The 20,791-nt window shown below is 46.9% G+C and overlaps 1 protein-coding gene across 2 annotated transcripts in view; it reads left to right on the top strand.

Annotated features, from left to right (window-relative positions):
* Window positions 1–20,791, top strand: part of Polr1a (RNA polymerase I subunit A) — a 64,416-nt gene that overhangs the window by 30,217 nt on the left and 13,408 nt on the right. Inside the window, exons 14-24 of one of the 2 annotated variants that reach the window (XM_036181499.1) lie at window positions 704–895; window positions 7,229–7,378; window positions 8,123–8,306; window positions 9,525–9,607; window positions 9,718–9,876; window positions 12,239–12,337; window positions 14,175–14,327; window positions 15,974–16,056; window positions 18,340–18,505; window positions 19,438–19,659; window positions 20,265–20,479. In XM_036181499.1, coding sequence (XP_036037392.1) covers window positions 704–895; window positions 7,229–7,378; window positions 8,123–8,306; window positions 9,525–9,607; window positions 9,718–9,876; window positions 12,239–12,337; window positions 14,175–14,327; window positions 15,974–16,056; window positions 18,340–18,505; window positions 19,438–19,659; window positions 20,265–20,479 — 1,706 coding nt within the window. The remainder of the gene's footprint in view (window positions 1–703; window positions 896–7,228; window positions 7,379–8,122; window positions 8,307–9,524; window positions 9,608–9,717; window positions 9,877–12,238; window positions 12,338–14,174; window positions 14,328–15,973; window positions 16,057–18,339; window positions 18,506–19,437; window positions 19,660–20,264; window positions 20,480–20,791) is intronic. The other variant, XM_036181500.1, reaches the window with a different exon arrangement.

The raw sequence follows: 20,791 nt of genomic DNA, 5'->3' as shown, positions 1-20,791 counted from the left end.
ACTCTGTCTCAAAAACACTTTAAAAAAAGAACTTTGAACTCTTAAATTGCTCCTGGCTGACCCCAACGTATCCCTACGGCCTCGCTGCACTGCTGTTCTCAGAGAGACAGAGTCTGGCCACCTCCCCAGTCTGTATTATGGCTCAGTCTGCGTTTCTTCTGTGACATTTAAAATACCTTGTGGTCCTGTATTCATCTCAGCATGTGTTTACTATTTAGCTTTTCCTGAAACAGGCTGATGATCTGCCTAATGCCCAGGCAAACAGTGGCTCTCAATAAATATTTGTTAAATGGATGACTGATTTACCGAAGAACAGGGCCAGAAATGTGTGAAAAACACAAAAGCATAAAACCAAACTATCAAAAACAAGAACACTGCTGACAACAGCCAGACCAAGCTTACAAATAAATGCCAAAAATCTACTAACTAGAACCAGATGGTATTAAATAAGGAAGGCTTGTGGAAATAAGTTTGAAGTACTTTCGCCACAAGACAGTAGGCAGTTGACAAAAGTTGAGGACAGCAGTAACTACTGGTCATGTGATTTGTGATGCAGTCTGTTTCTAAGTGAAAGCATGGAGTGCATAGTCTGGGCTTTATACAAAAGCTCTTGATAAAAATGGCTTCCAAGCAGATGATTAGAAATTGAAGAGTTTGACTTGAAATTTGTTTTTGTTTTTTTGTTTTTTGTTTTTAATTGCAGGATGGCCAGCCATTGGCAGGATTGATTCAAGATCACATGGTTTCAGGTGCAAACATGACCATTCGGGGATGCTTTTTCAACCGGGAACAGTACATGGAGCTGGTGTACCGAGGGCTCACAGACAAAGTGGGACGTGTGAAGCTCTTTCCTCCTGCCATCCTGAGGCCCTTCCCGCTGTGGACAGGAAAGCAGGTAATTGGGAGCATAGCAACCAAGTGTATATTTTAAAAGAAAATAAGCCACTCATATAACAGTTTCAATTCCAAGAGTTTCCAGACCAGAGACAGAAAAATCTCTAATCATTAAATAGTCTGACTTTCCCTTTGCATGGTATAGCATGAATCTTAAAAAGTCTTATTAGTAGAAACAAACCCAGAGCCAGCTGTTGGGGTGAATGCTGGAAGATCAGAGAAGCAGAATAAGCCACAGCCACCTCACCTTGCCTATTCCTCAGCTGATCTGTTTCCTCAGATTGGAAGCCTCTCAGCTGAACTGTGCTGCTCCAAAGCCTAAAAGCTTAACCAGCTCTAGTTCCTGGTCCTTACACCTTAAATAACTTTCTGCTTTCTGCCATCACTTCCTGGGATTAAAGACGTGTGTCACCATGCCTGGCTGTTTCCAATGTGGCCTTGAACTCACAGAGATCCAGAGGATTTCCGCCTCTGGAATGCTAGGATTAAAGGTGTGGGTGCCACCTTTTCTAGCCTCTGTATCTAGTGGCTGTTCTGTTCTCTGACTCCCAGATAAGTTTATTAAGGTGCACAATATTTTAGGGGAACACACTATCACCACAGCGTGGGGCTCCAGGTTTGGGAAAGCTCAAAGATGGTTCTACTAAGAACAGGTGCATGGTTCCTGTTTATTGATTTTATGGTAAACTTTGTGTCCTCTAATTCAAATGCAGTGCTAATGCCAATGGTGTTACAGTTCTAATAGTAAGGTTCATTGAGAAATATCAAAGGCTTTGCTGAGTTCATTGTCATTGTCATTTTTTTTTTTTTAGTGCTTAAATCCGACCTTCTCTCTTTAGCAGATGATAATGCTGAGACTTAATGTTAAATACCATTTTCAAAGTTATTAGAGGCGGAACTGGAATTCAAACCCAGGGATTTTTAATGCCCAAAGTAACCATATAATAGTATACATGGAAATCAAATGAAATACACTACAGTATATTCTACTGTTGCCTGGGCCTCCAAGTTCAGCTTCAAGGGTCAAGTTCTAGAGTCTTGGCTCTTTATCCGTAAAAAGTGGATTTGAATTCGTCTCTTCAGCCTTCTCCTGCTTTGTAATTCTTTAGGTCTGTGAAAGTAGGGTGTTTTTTTGGGGGGGTGGGGGGTATTGTTGTTTTCAAGACAGAATTTCTCTGTATAGCCCTGGCTGTCCTAGAACTTACTCTGTAGACCAGGCTGGCCTCGAACTCAGAAATCCTCGTGCCTCAGCCTCCCAAGTGTTGGGATTAAAGACGTGTGCCGCCACCACCCAGCTTAGTCTGTAAAAGGTTTAAATACCATGATTATTTTATGAACGATTATGTATTCGTTTTCTTGCTATAACAAAACACTTTATATGAGGAAGAGGTTACTGAAGCTCAGATTTTCAGAGCTTTCACTTTGGGCCAGTTGACTCTTGCTTCTGGACCTTCATGTGGTAAATCAGAGCATTAAGGTAGGAGCATGTGGTAGAGCAGAGGGACAGGAGACAGAAAAGGAACCAAAAAGAAGCATGGAAGAGAGGTCCATCAGGGCCATGTTCCGGGGACACATGCTCCTCCTATAGCAGCAGGCTCAGTAAGCTCACCAGTGGTTAGCCCATCGATGGAGTTAGCACTCTCCAGATCCAGCCACCTCCCAGTAGCCCCACCAGCTGAGGGCAAAGCCCTCAACACAGAGCTTTTGAAAGAACGGTTCCTATCTCAGTCGTTGCAGCCATTGAATTTGGCTTGCTAATATTTTGTCTAGAATGGCTTTTACTTTTCTCATTGCTGTGACAAAATACTTGACATGGCAGGAAAGGTTGGTGGCCGGAACTTGAGGCAGCTGCCACATTGCATGCACAGTCAAGAAGCATGCAGAGATGAATACTGGTGCTCAGCTCACCAATGGGGTGGTGCCTCCCACATTCAGGGGTAGACCTCTTCAGTTGCACAGACACACCCAGAGTTGTGCTTCCATGGCGGTTCTAAATCCCATCAAGTTAACAATGAAGATTCACCTTCACAAATCATAATTAAATTCTTTACTTTATTGTTTGTGTGTGTATGGGGGGGAGGATGTTGTGGCACTTTGTGGAAGTCAGAGGACAACTTTGAAGAGTCAATTCCAGAATATTGCTGTCCCCCACAAAGAAATTCTATTTCCGTTAGTGTTATAGTTATCAATGGTTACAGTTATCTATTAGTGATCATTAGTGATCAATCCCACTTCCTCCCATCACTACTAGTCTATGACTTTGCCGAATTTGTGCATTTCATCTCAGTCATACAGTAAGGCTTCTGTGACATGCTTCTTTGATTTAATATAATGTTCTGAAGACTTACTCTGTTTTTGGCTGAAGAACATTCTGTCGTGTGGAGATACTATATTTTGTTTATTCGTTTTCAGTTGAGAACAGATAATTGGGGATGTTTCCACTCCTTGGGTATTACAGGTAAAGCTGCAGTGAGCTCTTCTCCACCCCCTTAGTAAGCACGTGTTTTCATTCTTTTATGTATAACTAAGAATCATACAGTGATTCTGTATGTACACTATAGTAATAGAATTATGTGGTAATTCTACGGTTAATTTGTTGAGGAACATTCAAGCTGTTTTTTCAAAGTTGACAGTTTATATTTCTACCAGCAATGTAGGTGGGTTCACTGTCTTTTAGACAAATGTCTGTTCAAGTTATTTGCCCGTTTACTATGATGTTTGTCTTTTTATTGAGTTGTAAGAATTTTTGATATATTCTGGCCGTTAGCATTACATCATGTATGTGATTTATAAATATTTTCTCCAGTTATAGGGAATATTTTTCCATTTTCTTGTCATTTGACAGACAGAAGTTTTAAATTTAGATAAGTTTCAGCTGATTTTGTATTGTCACAGCTAGCCATTTTATTGGTTATGTATGCGTTTAGGTCTTGGAGCCATTTTGAATTGACTTTTGTTTGTGGTATAAGATGAAGTTCGAAATCCATTCTTGGATATGTATATATGCGTTTTTCTCGGCACCAGTTGCTGACAGTATTGATCTTTCCCATTGACTGTCCTCAACACTAGATCTAAAAGCAATTGTTGGCAGATATTTCTTTGTGGACTCATTTAGATTCCATTTGTTAGTGTGCCTATCCTAATACCGTTGTCACGCTGCCTTGGTTTCTAAGCTTTGTTGGTGAGGTTTAGAATCAGAACGAGAGTCTCCCAGCTCTGCTTTTCTGTTCAGAGATTGCTTTGGCTGAGATTCTTTGCATGAATTGGAGGGTCAACTAGTCCTTTTCACTTCTCCCAGCTGTGTGCTGTCATTTTTGCTGTAGAAGTATTTATTTTGTACGTACTGTGTGCCTGCTTTGTCTGTATACGCAGCACATGCATTCAGCCACCCATGCAGACGAAAGAGGGCATCAGATGCCCTGGAACTGGGTCATAGGTGGTTGAGAGCTGCCTGATGGGGTGCTGGGAACTGAACCTGGGTCCTCTGCAATCCAGCAAGTGCTCTTAGCTCCTGAGCCATTTGTCTTTGTATGGTTAAGTTTTGTCTTTCTTTTTTCTTCTGTTTTTAGGGGTTTGCATGTGTGTGCATGTGTGTGCATGTGTGTCAGGGCCCAAGGACAGCTTGCAGGAGTCTGGAGATCGAGCTTGGGTCTTCAAGCTCAGCAGCAAGCATCCTTACCTGCTGAGGCATCTTGCTGGTCCTTCTTCAGTTAAATTTACTCCTGAAGTACTTGATTCATTTTGGTGCTTTATATGTGGATTTTGTTGTTAGATTCATTTTCAGACTGTTCATTGCCAACACCTAGTGGCATTGTTGCTCCTGTAGGTTGATCCCCTTCAGCATCACTGAGAGTTGTATACTAGCTCTGATAATGATAACTTTTGTAGAATGCTGAAGAACATCCTCTATATACCATGGTTTTGCGCTTGCCTCTCCATCTGAGTGCATTTTGTTTCTTTTCTTACCTGACCTTCCCAGCAAGAACCTCTAGTGCATTGTTTCATAGAAATGGCAAGAGAAGGGGTCCTTGTCCTGCCCCTGACTTTAGACAGGAACATGCAGACTTTGATTGAGTATGTTAGTGGTTTTTCACAGATGCTTCTTTACCAGGTTGTTATTATTTATTCCTAGTTCTTAGTCTGTGGTGTTTTCTTCATCGACAGATGTTCTTTCTATTGTAGGTGAGATAGCAGGCCATAGTTCTCTGTGCGTGAGTGGTTGAATATGTCTGTTACTTTATACCAAATTCCAGTCTTGACTGTCCAGCCTGGCAGCCCCCACTAGCCATACGTTGTTGGGTTAACATGCAGTTTGTGGTAAACAGCCCAGGGAAGCTTCACCTCCTGCCCCGACTCCTTAGCCCATCCCCTCATCATACCAGCCTCTAGTGCTGAGGTGTGGGGAGAGTGAGTCTTCTGATCATCCTCTGCTCCAGAAACAGCGTTATCTGCTTTCTTTATTTTTACTTCTTACTTACTATTATTATTGTTATTATTACTTTTACATGCACAGGTATTTTGCTTGCATGTGTATCTGTGCACCACATCTACACAGTGCTTATAGAGGCCAGAAGAGGACATTGGATCCCCTAGAACTAGAGTTACAGGCAGTTAGCTGCCATGTAGGTGGTAGAAATTAAACCCGGTCCTCTTTAAGAGCTGTCAGTGCTCTGAACCAATGAGCCTCTCCAACCCTTGCCTGCAACACCTGCCTGTTTGCCCCCCAGCCTGCTCCCTCTGCGGGAATGTGCTTGGCAACCCTCCAAAGCTGGTCCATTGTTGTCCCCAGAGACACCTGCCTCCCTCTGTAGAACACCTGCTTGAGAAAGTGCCTCTCCTGGTCTTCTGTTAGTGACTGTTTGCCAAGTGATAACCTTTCTGGAAGACTCAGGAAAGACCCTGGCCTTTCAGTACTAAAGTTAATTCTAGTTACATCTATTTACTTGAGGCATTTAGCACTACATAAGCTGATTGGCATCAGGAAATGGGCTTATCGGTCTTCCTTATCAGTGTGACATCGGTTCTCTAAGGCATTTACTTTGTTGGGAGTGTAGAGCTGGAGTGATTTATAGTAAATAGTCCTGTCGGGATCTAAATCAGAACACGCTTTTGTCTGAATATTTATTTTCCCAAGGTTCTGTTATACCCCCCCCACCCCCCCGGGACAGTGTTGCAGAATGAGGCCGATGGGAGATGTTTAGTCGTGGGAGAGAAGGAATGGTTTCCGTGCCCTTGTGAGACTTCAAGCACTCGTCCACCAAGGCAAGCCCGAGTAGGAAGTCTCCATTTGTGCCAGAAAGCATGACCCTCCCCAGCCTCCTAGTCTGCCTCATTTGTCCTCTGTTCCCATGACTATAAGAGACACGTTCCTATCCATGCTCTGTGCAATTTAGGGTATTTGGGTATAGTAGCCCAAATTGGCCAAGGCAGGACACATCAAAACCTACCAGATACTCTCCTTCTCACTCAGGCTAAGCCTTTTCACCCACCCTTCTGCTCCTTGCTTGCCCTGAAACACGGGATCCAGTCCCTGACTGCTGACTGAGGCCTTCCCTGGCCACCTAGTTTGGAGTCACGGTGCCCTCTTCTCTGTGCTCCGAGTTACCTTTCCTTGTTCCGTTTTCCTCTAGAGCATGCATCCCCAGGGAGTCAAGGCTCCAAGGAGCTTCACCCTCTCCTCAGGGCCTGGCTCATAGCAGTTGATAGATCATTACTGAAGGAATGAATGCATCTTGTCTGAAGGCTGGGAACAAGCAACGCTAGTTCAGAACGTGCCCCTCAGTGCATGCCTGATACCAGGGCACCCCAACCCCTGGTGCCTCACTCTGAAGCCTGTTTCTCAGTTAGATGTTTCAGGCCTCCCGTGGGAAGCTCTTTAGTCACTCTTCGCCGTTAGGTCCCTGCCTTGAGAGTCTAAGCTCTTGTGCAGAGAGGAAGTTACTAAACGCAGTGGTGATCGTCACCGTTTAAGGATGACAGAGACTGTTTCAGCTTTCCATTCAGGCAGGTGAGGAGTGGTAGGAGCCTCCCATCTCTCTCCCTTGTGCTGATTCTTTGCTTTGGTTATTTTACCACATTACCCAAAACAATTAGCCTTCCTTTGGACTGTTCAGAAATTCATTGCAATTCTCAGAGATTGCTCGCTTTAGGATGAAGTATTTTAGGGAATAAAAATCCTAATGAAGTTTTAGTATGTTTTTGGTGGACTTGTCTTTTAGAGGACCCGATTGCCTTACTGTGCCTTGAGAGCATGAGAAATGGCGCCATGAGGCAGACAGTCCTAGAAGAGTAGTTATCTCCTCCCCTTCCATGGTGTGGTCCTCCTTTTCCCCAGGTTGTGTCAACCCTGCTCATAAACATAATCCCAGAGGACTACGCCCCCCTGAATTTATCTGGAAAGGCAAAAATTGGCAGCAAAGCCTGGGTGAAGGAGACTCCACGGCCCGTTCCAGACTTTGACCCTGACTCTATGTGTGAGTCCCAGGTATGGCTGTCCTTTATTATTATAAAGTTGATTTCTGTTCCTGGTGGTAGGCAGATTGACTTAAAATGTATCCAGAAACTGATGCCATGCCTCAGAAGACAAGTTTTGTCCAAGTTGGTATCTGCTTTTGTTTAAAGTGGTCAGGGTTGAGCTCTGCCCTCTGGCTCTCAGTATGAAACAGCTGCTGATTTGGGAAGGCTTCCCAAAAGCTGGTGCTGATTCTGCAGGGCTTACAATGTAGAGCCCATGTTTTCCTTGAAGACCTCTGAGTGGTTTGAGTTAACCAAATTGCTATCAGGTCCCCAAATCCCAGCTCCAAACCTTCAAAACCAGGCTTAGGGAAGGCCAAGGTGGTCACCCCTGGATGCTTTGCTACTGTGAGAGCACACACACACCGAAGATTACCAAGGCCTCTGTGTGTTCTTGGTGAGCAGGCCTCTCAAGTCTGCAGCTGGCTGTGTATTTTTAACAGGGCCTGCTTTCCTCTGCCCCTCCCTCTTCCCTCTTTCTTTTTTCTGTGGTGTTGGCTATTGAACCCAGGGTCCCCTGCATGCTTAGAATGAGCTCTACCAGTGAACCCCACCCCGTCCTGTGTCAGGACCAACAGATGTTCTGTGCAGACCTGGAGCAGATACTTCTTTTCCCTGTATAGATAACCGCTTACTGTGTGCAGTTAAAAACTCAGCTGGTGTGCGTGGTCTCCCTTAGCTGTAGTAGGTGTCATGGTGATCCTTCCCCACCCAGGTGATCGTCAGGGACGGGGAGCTGCTCTGCGGAGTGCTAGACAAGGCGCACTACGGGAGCTCTGCCTACGGCCTGGTCCACTGCTGCTATGAGATCTACGGGGGCGAGACCAGCGGCAGGGTTCTCACCTGCCTGGCGCGCCTCTTCACGGCCTACCTGCAGCTCTATAGAGGTTTCACCTTGGGTAAGTACGAGGCTCAGGGCCCTGGCTCTGCTGACCCCGCAGGATGGCATCTAGGCTGTTTTCTTGGTCGATGTTCATTTCGACTCTTCCCTTCAGTGCTGTCCATCTGACGTCCCACAGCTTCTGTTGCTTTCCCCCACCGCAGCACAGAGCAGCCCTTCCCATCCCCATCCCCAGCATGCCCCTCTCCTCACCCCACCCTTTATGACAGAAGTAGCTCCTACGGCCAGCTCGCAAGTGAAGGCCAGACCTAAGCAGCTGCCATGCTTGTAGCTTTGTGAGCCCATGACACACACAGGGATGCCTCAAGTGCACCAATGATCCATATGCCCCAAGGCTGACAGGAAGCAGGGCCAAGCCGGGAGGAGGAGAGCTATGGGGGAGGCCCACTAACCTCCTTCCACCTTTGTTCAGACGGGTCATCTTTACGAGGATGGCCTGGATGTGTCCTCACGGCAGGGCCTGCATTTGTGGTTTTGGCTTCCATGGAGAGGAATCGTTTCTGCTCACATATAGTCTTCAGAAGCCTCAGGTTTCTAGGCTGCTGTACTGGGATTCCAGATGTTTGCTCTAGTTTTTAAATACTCAGTTGTTGCCTTCCCACTCAAACCTTGGTTGAGGGATTCCTACATCTGAAGCATTCATAGGTAGAAACAAAATATTGTTGAGTTGAAAAGAAATTACTGATTACAGTGAGCTATTCTTCAGTCCCTTGAGCTAAAGGATGGGCTTAACTGAAGGGATGTGGACCATCTACCCTTCTGAGACAGTCAGTGCTGAGGAATGTTTGACTGCTGCCCCTACTTGACATGGGTGTATGCTTGGTATGTACATATTCACAGTTGTACACATAGCCCAGGGCTCCTGGGATACTCACTGTCTTCCTCTCTTCTACCACTGAAGAGCTTTTTAACCTAAATCTCTAGCCATTTCATCCCACACAGATTTATTGGATGTAGCCAGCAGAGCTTCTGACTAAAAGCACAAGTTTGTAACTCAAGCCTAGGCCTACTTTCTACCTATGTGCCTCAATTTTGAGCCTTGATTTTATCGCTTATGAGATGTTTCGGCTTTCCTAAGCATGCACTGATGTTCATATCACCATTGCAGAGCTTCCTGTCTCTGTGACACTCAGCTTAGATCTGAGCATCACCAAGTTTATAAGCCAGTGAGCCATTAGGCCTGGGCCCTGTTGAACTTATCTGTTTGCCTTTGCAGGTGTAGAAGACATTTTGGTTAAGCCAGATGCAGATGTGAAGAGACAGCGCATCATTGAAGAGTCCACCCAGTGTGGGCCCCGGGTAAAGAGGAGAGTTGGGAGGCTGTGGGCTGCTGTCCCAGGGGCCACTTATCTTACAGACTGAAAACCACCCTCCTTTGGCTACCACCTCCTGTTCCTTCTTTATTCTAGGCTGTCAGGGCTGCATTGAACCTACCAGAAGCTGCATCATGTGATGAGATCCAAGGGAAATGGCAGGATGCCCATCTGGGCAAAAACCAGAGGGATTTTAACATGATTGATATGAAGTTCAAGGAGGAAGTGAACCATTTCAGCAATGAGATCAACAAGGTCAGCCTCGCCATACAGTGCACACATCCCCATCTTCTTGAATGCTGCTTTTTGTTGATTTGTTTTGAATTACATTTTGATTCTCACCCTGGGCCCTTTAGAGCAGTTCGACTGTTTAACAACTGAGTAGGTGAGGTTTGAAGTTGGGTAAGTAGACTCCATCTTTATGAAGAATTCAGGGTTTTATTCTCCATTCGAGTCTGGGAAGGCCTTAGGTTTGTGCTAAAAAGGGAACACTTTGTGCAGCACTTCTAAATGTGCTCATTTGGGAGTTGGTGCTTTAAAGGAACTGAAGAAAGAAGCTGGACTGTAGATCCCGCTCCACTGTAGGTAGATGAACAAAACAAGGGGCAGACGCCACTGCTGCTCACAGAGCAGAGCCAGAGGTCAATGCCTGGCCTCAAGGTCCTGTTGGATTGGTACTTCCTGTGTGACCGTGAGGAGCACAGTCTGCACAGTGCCAAGCCAGCCTGTGGCAGTTCAGAAGGAGCGGGAAGCTGCCTAGGTCAAGGTCACGGCTCACTTCTGCCTGTGCTCCTGCTCCGGAGTCTGAACTCCCTACCCTGTGGTTTGGAGGAGGGGCCAGCCTGGCTTTCACTCTGCTGGTAGACCCCGGGGCCCAGCCTGAGCAAAGAAGGACAAGGCTGTGGCTCCACATCTGAGTTTATCTGTGCTCCTCTTGCTGCCTTCTAGCCTTCATTTGGTGGCCTGGGAGATAGCTCTCCTCAGTAGAAGGTTTTAGTCAGAGGAGCCCTCTAGCGCTGCCTGGGACGGCCAGAGCCTTCTCCACCAGGACGGACAGAGCACATCTTAGAATAGCTTCTTGTCCCACAGCTCCCATTCCTGCCCTCTTCCAACCCGGGCTCTGCCCTCCTGGGTTGACTAGGTGTCTGGATCCCCAAGCACAGGCTGGAACAGATCCAGATCCCATGTCATGGTCCCCAGGACCTCACTGTAGGGCTTTCTCACTTCTGCAGTGCTTGATGGCTTGCTGGCAGGTGTGGACATTGGTGATGCACTGGCTCTGGGCATCCAGACTGAGCTTTCCTGGGCTGATTCATCAGGACCTCACCTTAGATATTTATTTTTTTTAATTTTTTTCAAAAAAGTGTTTATGTAGTCCTGGCTGTCCAGCACTCACTCTATAGACCAGGCTGGCCTTAAACTCAGAGATCCATATGCTTCTGCCTCCTGAGTGCTGGGATTAAAAGTGTGTGTTCCACTACTGCAGGCTTAGATTTTATTCTAGTCTATTGTCTTAGTCACTGTTCTATCGCTGTGGAGAGACATTGTGACCAAGGCAACTCTTCTAAAGGACAGCATTTAATTGTGGGCTTGTTTACATTTTCAGTGGTTAGTCATGATCACAGTGGGGTGCGTGGCAGTGCACAGGCAGATGTGGTGCTGGAGAAGTAGCCGAGAAGTAACTCAGAAGGAGCTGAGTGAGTTCTCTTTCCTGATCACTAGGGAGAGCAAGAGTGAGAGCCAGCATGTGAAAGGGGGCCTGGGCTTAAGATTGTGAAACCTCAAAGCCCACTTCCAGTGACACGCTTCCTCTAACAGGGCCTTCTTATCCTTTCAAATAGTGCAACTTCCTGGTGACAAAGTGTGGTTTCACGTGGCAACGAAATGTTATTCATCAAGCTAGCTGTTACTGTGCTAGAAAAGCCATGAGGCACCACAAACCCATATCAGAGTTTTATTAGGAGAAAGGAGGCACAGGAGAGATTGTGATCAGTCCTGTGGAAGACATGTGCAGGGAGACCGGGGGGGGGGGGGGGGAGAAGAAGAAGGGGGGGGGGGTCTGTGACCTGCTTTTTGTGGATTCCCCCTGCACATGCACATATGGGTTTATGGAACTACGCCACACATGCACATAGATTGTGTGATCACACTGCGTGCAACTTACACGACCACGCAGCACACGGATTACATAGGATTACATCTGAACAGTGCATGTGCGGTCATGTAGCTGGGGGAATGGCTAGGAATTCCAACACTAAGCATTCAAATGTATGAGTCTGTGGGGCCGTTCTTATTCTAACCAGCACACCTAGCTCCTTGTCAGAATCTCAGATTGGATTTGCCAGCCCCACCCTCTTCTCAGCCTTTATGTCTCCCTCTTTGCTGCCATTTGGCCAGTGAGTGAAACCTGGGGCTCCTTTGAGCGTAGCAGAGGACAGGGCTCCCATCTGAGGGTTCTAGGGAAAGGCTTTCCTTTGTCTTAAATGCAGTTCAGCCCTTGGCTGGAGATCAGTACTCTCTCTGGCTTTATTGTTTCTGTCATAACTTTACCTTCTAAATGTGGAATTTCAAAAAGATAAGTCACTGACCACAGGCATGTATGCCATTTGATCCACAGGCATGTATGCCTTTCGGCTTGCACAGACAGTTCCCTGAGAACAACCTCCAGATGATGGTGCAGTCGGGAGCCAAAGGGTCGACCGTGAACACGATGCAAGTATGAGCAGAAGTGCTTTATCCAGTGTGCCAGAGGGAGGCTGATGTCAGGAATTAGCTTTCTGGTGCATTGCTGATTTTTTTTTTTTTAAAGATTTACTAATATATATATATATATTACAGTGTTCTGCCTGCCTGTGTCCCTGCAGGCCAGAATGGCACCAGATCTCATTACAGATGTTTGTGAGCCACCATGTAGTTGCTGGGAATTGAACTCAGGACCTTTGGAAGAGCAGTCAGTGCTCTTAACCACTGAGCCATCTCTCCTCATTGTTGATCTTAAAACCTCCTCAATCCATGTAAAATATAACTGAGAAGACTGAAAAATACTAAAGCATGTAGAAATCATTGCAAGTGCTAGCCAGTGTCAGTGTATAGAAATATGTAGGTTGGTTATATACCACGTGGGGATGTGTTATAACACCAGGTTATTGTGCTGTATATGTACATGTTATATCTGCACACCACTTGTCCATGTAAAATCTCAGTATAATCTTGATGTTGAAGTCAGGAGACAGCTCAGTCAATAAAGTGTCTGCTTCACAAGCCCAAGGTCCTGACTTCAGATCCAGAACCCACACCAAAAGCTGGGCATGGCAGCAGATGCCTGTAATCCCCTTCTTGGTGGGGAAAAGCAGTCCCTGAAGTTCATTTTGATGAGTTTGAAGTTCAATGAAAGACCCTGATTGAAATCATAAAGGTGACGAGAGATTGAGGAAACAGCCAGCGTCAGCCTCTGGCCTTCACAAGTACACACGTGATTTCACACGTGCACCTACCACACACACAGAGAATCTTACGAGGGTGCATTCTCTACTTTTTTCATTGGCTATTGCATTGTAAACATCCTTTCGAGGATCATTTGCCTCTTGAGTCTCATTATCTTCCCATAGTTCCTTGGTGCTGTGGAGACATTTTCACGAATCTTAGTACCTGTTTTGATGTGGGTTTTTTTGTTTTTTAATCCTGATGACTTTGAGAGGCTCTTAAAGGGGCATGTTCCATTGTTTGGTGAGTGCTAAGACACAGAGTGGGCTTAGAGGCTGAACACCCTGTCAAGAGCCCATTAACTAAAAGGAAATACAGATCTCCCCCACCCCTTACCGGAGTACTCATATGTAATTTCCTAAGCGTACAGATGAGCGGGTTGACTGCTCTCTGGCTCTAGGATTAGTTTCTCCTGTGGACTTCCCTTTCTCCATTGGAGCTTTCCTCAGTTAGGGTTCTTCTTGCCGTGATGAAGACCAAAAGCAACTTGGGGAGGAAGGGTTTGTTTCATCTTACGACTCTCAAGTCACAGTGGCTAAGGGAACTCAGAGTAGAGCTCACGGCAGGACATAGAGCAGAAGCCATGGAGGAACACTGCTTACTAACCAACTGTCCCCTGGGTCTTGCTCAGCCTGCTGTCTTATACAAACTGAGAACAGCCTGTGCTGGGGTGGTAGCACCCCGAATGAGCTGAGCCTGCCCACATTAATCATTAACAAAGAACATACACCAGGCAACCTGATAGAGGCATTCTCTCAATTGACGTTTCCCTACCCAGAAAATTCTAGGTTATGTAAAGTTGTCAAAACCAACCAGTACAAACCTACATGGTCCTTCCAGGTATAACGTGATGATTCTAAGTCATGGCTTCTTTTCTAAGCATCACTTGTTCTCAACTGTCCCCAAATGTAAAGAAGCCAGAGCCAATTTTTTCTTGAAATGTGCTTCCATGTTGGCCTTGTAGATCTATTTCCAAATGCTGTTCTTGAAGGATAGCTGGAATTCTGTTCAGACAAAGTGCTGCTTAGTCCTCACAGAAACCTTGACTGGTTTGTCTTTCCTCTCCCCAGATCTCTTGCCTGCTGGGCCAGATTGAGTTGGAAGGCCGGAGACCCCCACTGATGGCATCTGGCAAGTCACTGCCCTGCTTTGAGCCTTACGAGTTCACCCCCAGGGCTGGCGGCTTCGTCACTGGAAGGTTCCTTACCGGTATCAGGCCTCCTGTATGTGTGTTTTTAGTATTTCCCTTCAGTCCTAGGCCTAGTAGTGGTGACGTATGTCAATAACAGCACAAGAACAATCAAGTGGAAAATGTTAAAGGCTAGACCACAAACTCCAAGAACACACAACTGCCACATGGTGGTCCCCATTGTGATTCTAGAGCTAGCAAAATGCTAATACATAGTAGGCATGTGATACATGTTTAGTGGTAAAATGAAAAGATTGAGTAAGATATGGTGGCTCATGCTGTACTCCCAGTATTTGCCCAAGGAAGGAGGATTGTAGTGTTTGAGTCCAGCCAAAGCTACATAGCAAGTCCTTACCTCCAAAGAAAATGAAAAGACAAGATTGATCTTGGCCTCACCCTTGTCTGTGATGTACCCTCCCTTAGCCAGTTCTTAGCTGCTTCAGAAGCAGCTAGGAAAGGAATGCCAGTCACCAAGGTGCTCATGTCACGACAAGGAGCATGGAGATGAATTTATCAAGTTCCCCTTTTCCTTCCATTCCCTCCCCTCACTGTAGTAACAGGACATCTGTAGCAGGTACCTAATTTTGCTTAAGGGAATGGCCTTTGGATGATAGTACCTTGATTCCATAGTGTCATGCATGTCTGAAAGGATGCCAGAACTATTCCCAGGCTGCTGGCTGCTCCATAGGCCCATCCATTGACCCCACACAAGCATTCACAGGATCATCCACAGTCCCAAGAGATGGTAGTAGGTTGATGTAGACTAGAATATTTCAAATTCTGAGAGTTCAAGGCCAACCAGGTCTACATAGTGAGTTCCAGGACATCCAGAGTTATATAATAGACCCTCCTATCTCAAAAAAAAATAAGAAATCATTGTAGTAGATAGTGTTCAGCATTCCTTTATGTAATAGAACAGAGTGGAGTGGTAAAGAAAATAGTTTGTCCCATGTAATAAGGGATGGATGAGATAGAACCATACTAAGTTTTACCTTGAGTTCCCTCTCTCTGAATGTGTGCTTGCATGTTTGCTGATGAATGTTGTTGATGTATTCTTCCTGTGGTGGAAGTCAAAATTTTTGAAAAGCTGTGTAGACAAGAATATTTCAAATTCTCACTCCCACCCTTTAGTGTATCAAGAAATCATTGAGCTGGGCATGGTAGCTTACAACTGTAATCCCAATAATTATAGCTCACAACTGTAATCTCAATTATAGCTCACAACTGTAATCTCAATTAGTCAGGAGCCTGAGGCGTAAGGATCACAAAATCAAGCTCAGTTTGGATTACAAGTGAAGTCCTTATCTTAAAACCAAACAAACAGAAGTTTGGGAAACACCTTAATGCAGAATCCAAGCATAGGATTTATAGGATGGGCTTGAACACCAGCCTTGCTTCTCACTGGAAATGTGGCGTGAAGTGTCTTGAGGATGGTATGGTACATGTAGGGCTTTCAGCTCCTGTTTCTTTTTACCCACATGTCTCTCTACCTCAGGCAGGGAAGAGAGAGATCCCAAGGGACCACAGAAGTCTTTAGGAGCCATTGGGGTTGTGAAAGCCAGGGTTCTAGGATCTAGGAAGGGACCAGTCTGCACGGCATAGGGTGGCACTTGAGTGGCCCTCTAGGGAATACATGGTGCTCACTGCCACCTTTGAGACCTGGCTACCACATTCCCCTAGGAGTTCTTCTTCCACTGCATGGCGGGACGAGAAGGCCTGGTGGACACTGCTGTCAAAACCAGTCGATCTGGCTATCTCCAAAGGTAAAAGCATCTGTAGCCTCTGGTGGGTGGGGCTGGTGTCCCAGGACCTTGCATCTGTCATATGTCGCTGAAGGTTCTTTGGATGATATAATCTCTTTTAAATGACTCCACGTGTGGCCTGAGACAGAAAATTGCACAGAGTATTTCTACATTACTGGTAGAGCATGCCCTCAGAGATTTATACAGTAAGCCCTGTGTTCTGTAGGTCTTCTGTGTGTGCCCAACCTGTGTGCTGTATTCATGTGCCTCAGAATATCTATGAACACAACCTAACACAAAATTGCAACCTTACATCAAACATTATGAGATTATGCATAATATGAGATAAAGCATAATATGAGATAAAGCATAATATGAGATAAAGCTTGGTTACACAGTTCTCACGGGTGAACTTTGAAGATGACAACATGATGAGCAGGATCAAAAGGTTGGGCACGCCTGGTTGTCAGTGGTAAGCTTGTCCTTGGTTGAGAGTCTGAGCAACCTGGGATAATTACAGAGCACTCTAGTAACAGGTGTCCCCCTGGGAGGTGACCAGCCAGGACCTTTTCTTTCCTGTGGTAGAAAAGGGAACAGTCATGTACCTAGCCTCATTATGGAGATGGAGGGATCAGAGCTCAAGGCCACACAAGGCCCAACTCCAGGGAGCCGTCATACAGGCAGCAGATCCTGCTGTCTTGTATCCCATGTAGTCATTGTAGCCACCAGCGCGCTGTGTCTGTCCCCCGCACCACCCCCCCCACACACACACACACACTGCGCAGAGTGCAAGCCTCTGGGGCTTTGTCAGGGCTCCTCCTGAGCTCAGAGAATCATGATGGGAGACGGGGGTAGACACCCCCATACTGCTCCAGCTGCTCTGCTGAGCACTGCTGGGTGGGGTGACAGGAAGCACAGTCCCTTCCTGTCTTCCCCTCTGCTCTCTGACGTTTCTTCTGTTTCTGAACTCAGACTTGCCAAGCCCGCATACCCTGTTCTAGTCTTCCTCCCTGACTCAATGGCACTAGAGTAGCATTGAGGTAGAGATACTCCTGAGTGGCCTGTTGGTAAAAAGCTCGTCTGTGGAGCTGGCAGTTCCCAAGCTGGGTCAGGGAAGTAAGGTCAGTCCCCTTACTTCCCAAGGACTTGGATCGCCTAACCAGTTCCTTTGTATGAGCAGAGGTAGAACTCCATTCCCCCTAAATTGTTCAAGAGTACATGTGTTGTATAAGAAAAATTGGGAAGCACATGATCAGTGAACTCTGGGCATGGTGGACTCTTAAGTGTGGGAACCCATAGGAATTAGAGTGAACAGCAAGAGGGTGTTGGAGTTTCTGGCTGAACAGAAAAGCAGCAGTTGTTGGGGCAAAGGTACGTAACTCACAGGATTCACCTGCCCGTGGGAACTTGTGAAGGCTCAGGAGTGAGGAGGCACAGTGCAGGCTTCAGGTTGGGGAAGTGGGAAAGGCACAGGTCTGCTCCCTGAAGTTTTTAAGCAGCACAGATCTCAGCTGATGGAGAGCAGAAAGAGTGTTGTAGCAGAGGGGAACATGGCTGCCTTTGGTATGACAGCAGGAGGTCCCCAGCAGGCAAGGCATGTCAGTGGGCTGCTAGAGATAAGGCCTGAAGCTCAGGGAGATGTGACCATGACGGGCAGCTACTAGGCCCTGTAAGGCCAGCATAGCAGAGGACCAAGGACTGGTATCACCATCACGGTGGTGTTTGGTACCAGCTTGCCAGGCTCTGAGTCAGTCATCATCAAAACTGAGCTCTACCCTTCCAGCTTGGGTTGGAGGAGAGAAAACAGGGTCTTAGGAAACTGGTAGACACTGGGTTGTGAGCAGGACAGAAAGCAAGAGAGGGTGAAGGAGCCAGCTGCACTAGAGGGCTGAAGATGAAGGCCTTCAGAATAAGGACATCATGGCAGCATTTAGTTCCTGATGATGCCCCTTGTTGTCTTTGGTAAGCTCTACACTGACGGTCTCTTCCCTTTGCCTGCCTGTGGTCCTAACTAAGGATGCCCTTAGAGCTCTGAGGTACAGGAGAGTGAAAGGTTGAGGAGCAGCCCTAGCAGCTGAGCTTGGTGGGAGCCTGGCTTTGGGAGTGGTAGCCAGACCGCTGAGGTGGTCTCTTCCTGGAAAACTGGCAGGAAATGTAGCCTCTGGCCGAGAGATGTCAGATCCCAGGGTGTGGGGCACTGGAAGTAGTCCATCCTAGAGTTGTGTTTATCTGGAACGGCAGTCCCCTTCCTTCCCCTCTACTGTCTGTCACCCTGTGGGCACTGAGCAGGGTGTTTCATTACAGGTGTATCATCAAGCACCTGGAGGGGCTGGTCATCCAGTATGATCTGACAGTTCGTGATAGTGATGGCAGCGTGGTACAGTTCCTGTATGGGGAAGATGGCCTGGACATCCCCAAGACACAGTTTCTGCAGCCCAAGCAGTTCCCTTTCCTGGCCAGCAACTATGAGGTAAGGTCAGACTCTTGTGTCTGTGAGTGATGGCTAGAGTCCCGCCACTCCATCCATGTGACCACTGAGAAAAGCTGGAAGTTTGTAAAGCCCCCACCAGTGTCCTGAAGCATTTGATATCGCCAGAACTCCTGCTTAGACCATGGCCACATGAGGTCGTGGCAGCACATGTATCTGTGGGGTTGGGGTGGGGGGTGCCGGGTCTTAAAGTGAAACACACAGCAAGTGCTTTCTAGGTTCTTGGTGCAGTCTAGGACTACAGCAGCGCTCTGTTCAGCTGACAGCTGAGGCAACTAAATGCTGAAGCTAGGGCATGCAACTGGTGAGAGACGGGGCAAGGGCCTGAACACAAGCCTGCTTTACGTATGTCTGTAACTTGTATATTTCTTAATGCACAAGTAATGGGTGATGGCCGTCACTGTGGACTGAACAGTTACCCTGAAAGAAACCATCATGAGCTGTCCAGTACTTAGTGGGGTTTTTGTTTTGTTTTAATTTTTTGGCGTTTTTTTTTTTGTTGTTGTTGTTGTTGTTTTGTTTTGTTTTTTGGTTTTTCGAGACAGAGTTTCTCTGTGTAGCCCTGGCTGTTCTAGAACTCGATCTGTAAACCAGGCTAGCCTTGAACTCACAGAGATTTGCCTGCCTCTGCGTCCCGAGTGCTAGGATTAAAGACATGTGCCACCGCCACCAGACCAGGACTTAGTTCTGATGGCAGGATCAAGATCTCAGTACTGGGGCCACCTTTTCCTCTCCCCAGGGCTGCTCTGAATGAGCTGCTGTCTGTCCTGATGGTAAGGTCTCTACTCACTAGTGGGTGCTGGATCGCTCCAAGAGGTGTCCTAAGGACTCTTACGAACTTTGGGTCCCTTGAAGTCATGCAGTGTGACCCACCTTTGATGTTGTCCTCTTGCCTGTATGGTTTGTTTGTTTAGGTGATAATGAAATCCAAACATCTTCATGAAGTTTTATCCAGAGCAGATCCCCAGAAAGTGCTCTGCCACTTCAAAGCCATTAAAAAATGGCATAGCAAGCATTCTAATGCCCTGCTGAGAAAAGGCGCCTTCCTGAGTTTCTCCCAGAAGATTCAGGCAGCTGTGAAAGCCTTGAACCTAAAGGGAAAGAATGAGAATGGCCGCAGCCCAGAAACCCAGCAGGTAACATGGGGGCTGTGTCCATGGTAAAGAACGGTGTCCGTCAAGATGCCCAGTGGCAGCCATGTGAGATTGTAACTAGAAGGTACATCAGAGGGCATGAGCAGTGGGGCTTCAGTGAGTTACTCAGGCTGCTGATTGGGATTCCAGACGTGAAGGGTCAGGGAGACCAGTCTAGGAGTGGGGGGGGGGGGGGGGCAGCTGTGAGCAGGGCTCTGGGTAGAGATCTGTTAGAGAGAGGCCAGCTTGAGTTGGAGAGAGAGGTGCTGACTGGCATTTGGTGGTCACCTTACTCCCGGTGTCCTGGTTGCCTGGGACAGTTCTTCGCTTTTAGCATGCCATAATCATGAACACTGCCCATTTGACTCAAAAGGAATCCTAGTTGGGCAGGAAATGATGATGTCACGTCCCTACTGTGCTTCTGCCAGGCCAGGTCCACTGCATGCCAGGGACAGTCTCTTCCCCTGTTACCTCACCACAGCCAGGTTTCTGCCTTGCACTTCTCTCTACTCACAATCCTTTGAGTCTTCTCGCTCCACTGGCTATGCCTGGAGTTGGTGAGGTGATGCCTTCCCATCGAGCTTAGATGCATCTTGTTGTCCATCCAGATGTTGCAGATGTGGTATGAATTAGATGAGCAGAGTCGACGGAAATACCAGAAGAGGGCCGCTCCTTGTCCCGACCCCAGCCTATCTGTGTGGCGCCCAGACATCTACTTTGCGTCTGTGTCTGAAACATTTGAAAAAAAGATTGATGATTACAGTCAGGAATGGGCAGCTCAAGCAGAGAGGAGCTACAAGAAATCAGAGCTTTCTCTCGACAGGTGAGGGTGTTGATCAGTGTCGTGGTGTGTGGGCTTCCTGACCCACTCGAGAAGAGGAAGGCAGCCTCCACCTGCATCCCAGAAGGTTGTGTTTGCCTTCAAAAGCACCTGGAAGAATGTGTATGGACATGTAGCTCTGTGGCTTCCTCCACATGTGCACTGCCCTCCACACATAGGTGTTCATATACATCCCAGTTTGTTGAGCCCTTCTGTGTATGACAGTGGTTGTTGCTAATGAGCCAGCCTTCTGGGAAGGACAATTCTTACATTGTAGAATTATGCAGTGCAGATACACATGATGTGATCTCCACA

The sequence above is a fragment of the Onychomys torridus genome, chromosome 3 (genome assembly GCF_903995425.1).
Source record: "Onychomys torridus chromosome 3, mOncTor1.1, whole genome shotgun sequence".
NCBI lineage: Eukaryota > Metazoa > Chordata > Mammalia > Rodentia > Cricetidae > Onychomys > Onychomys torridus.
This window is presented reverse-complemented; position numbering and strand designations above follow the sequence as displayed.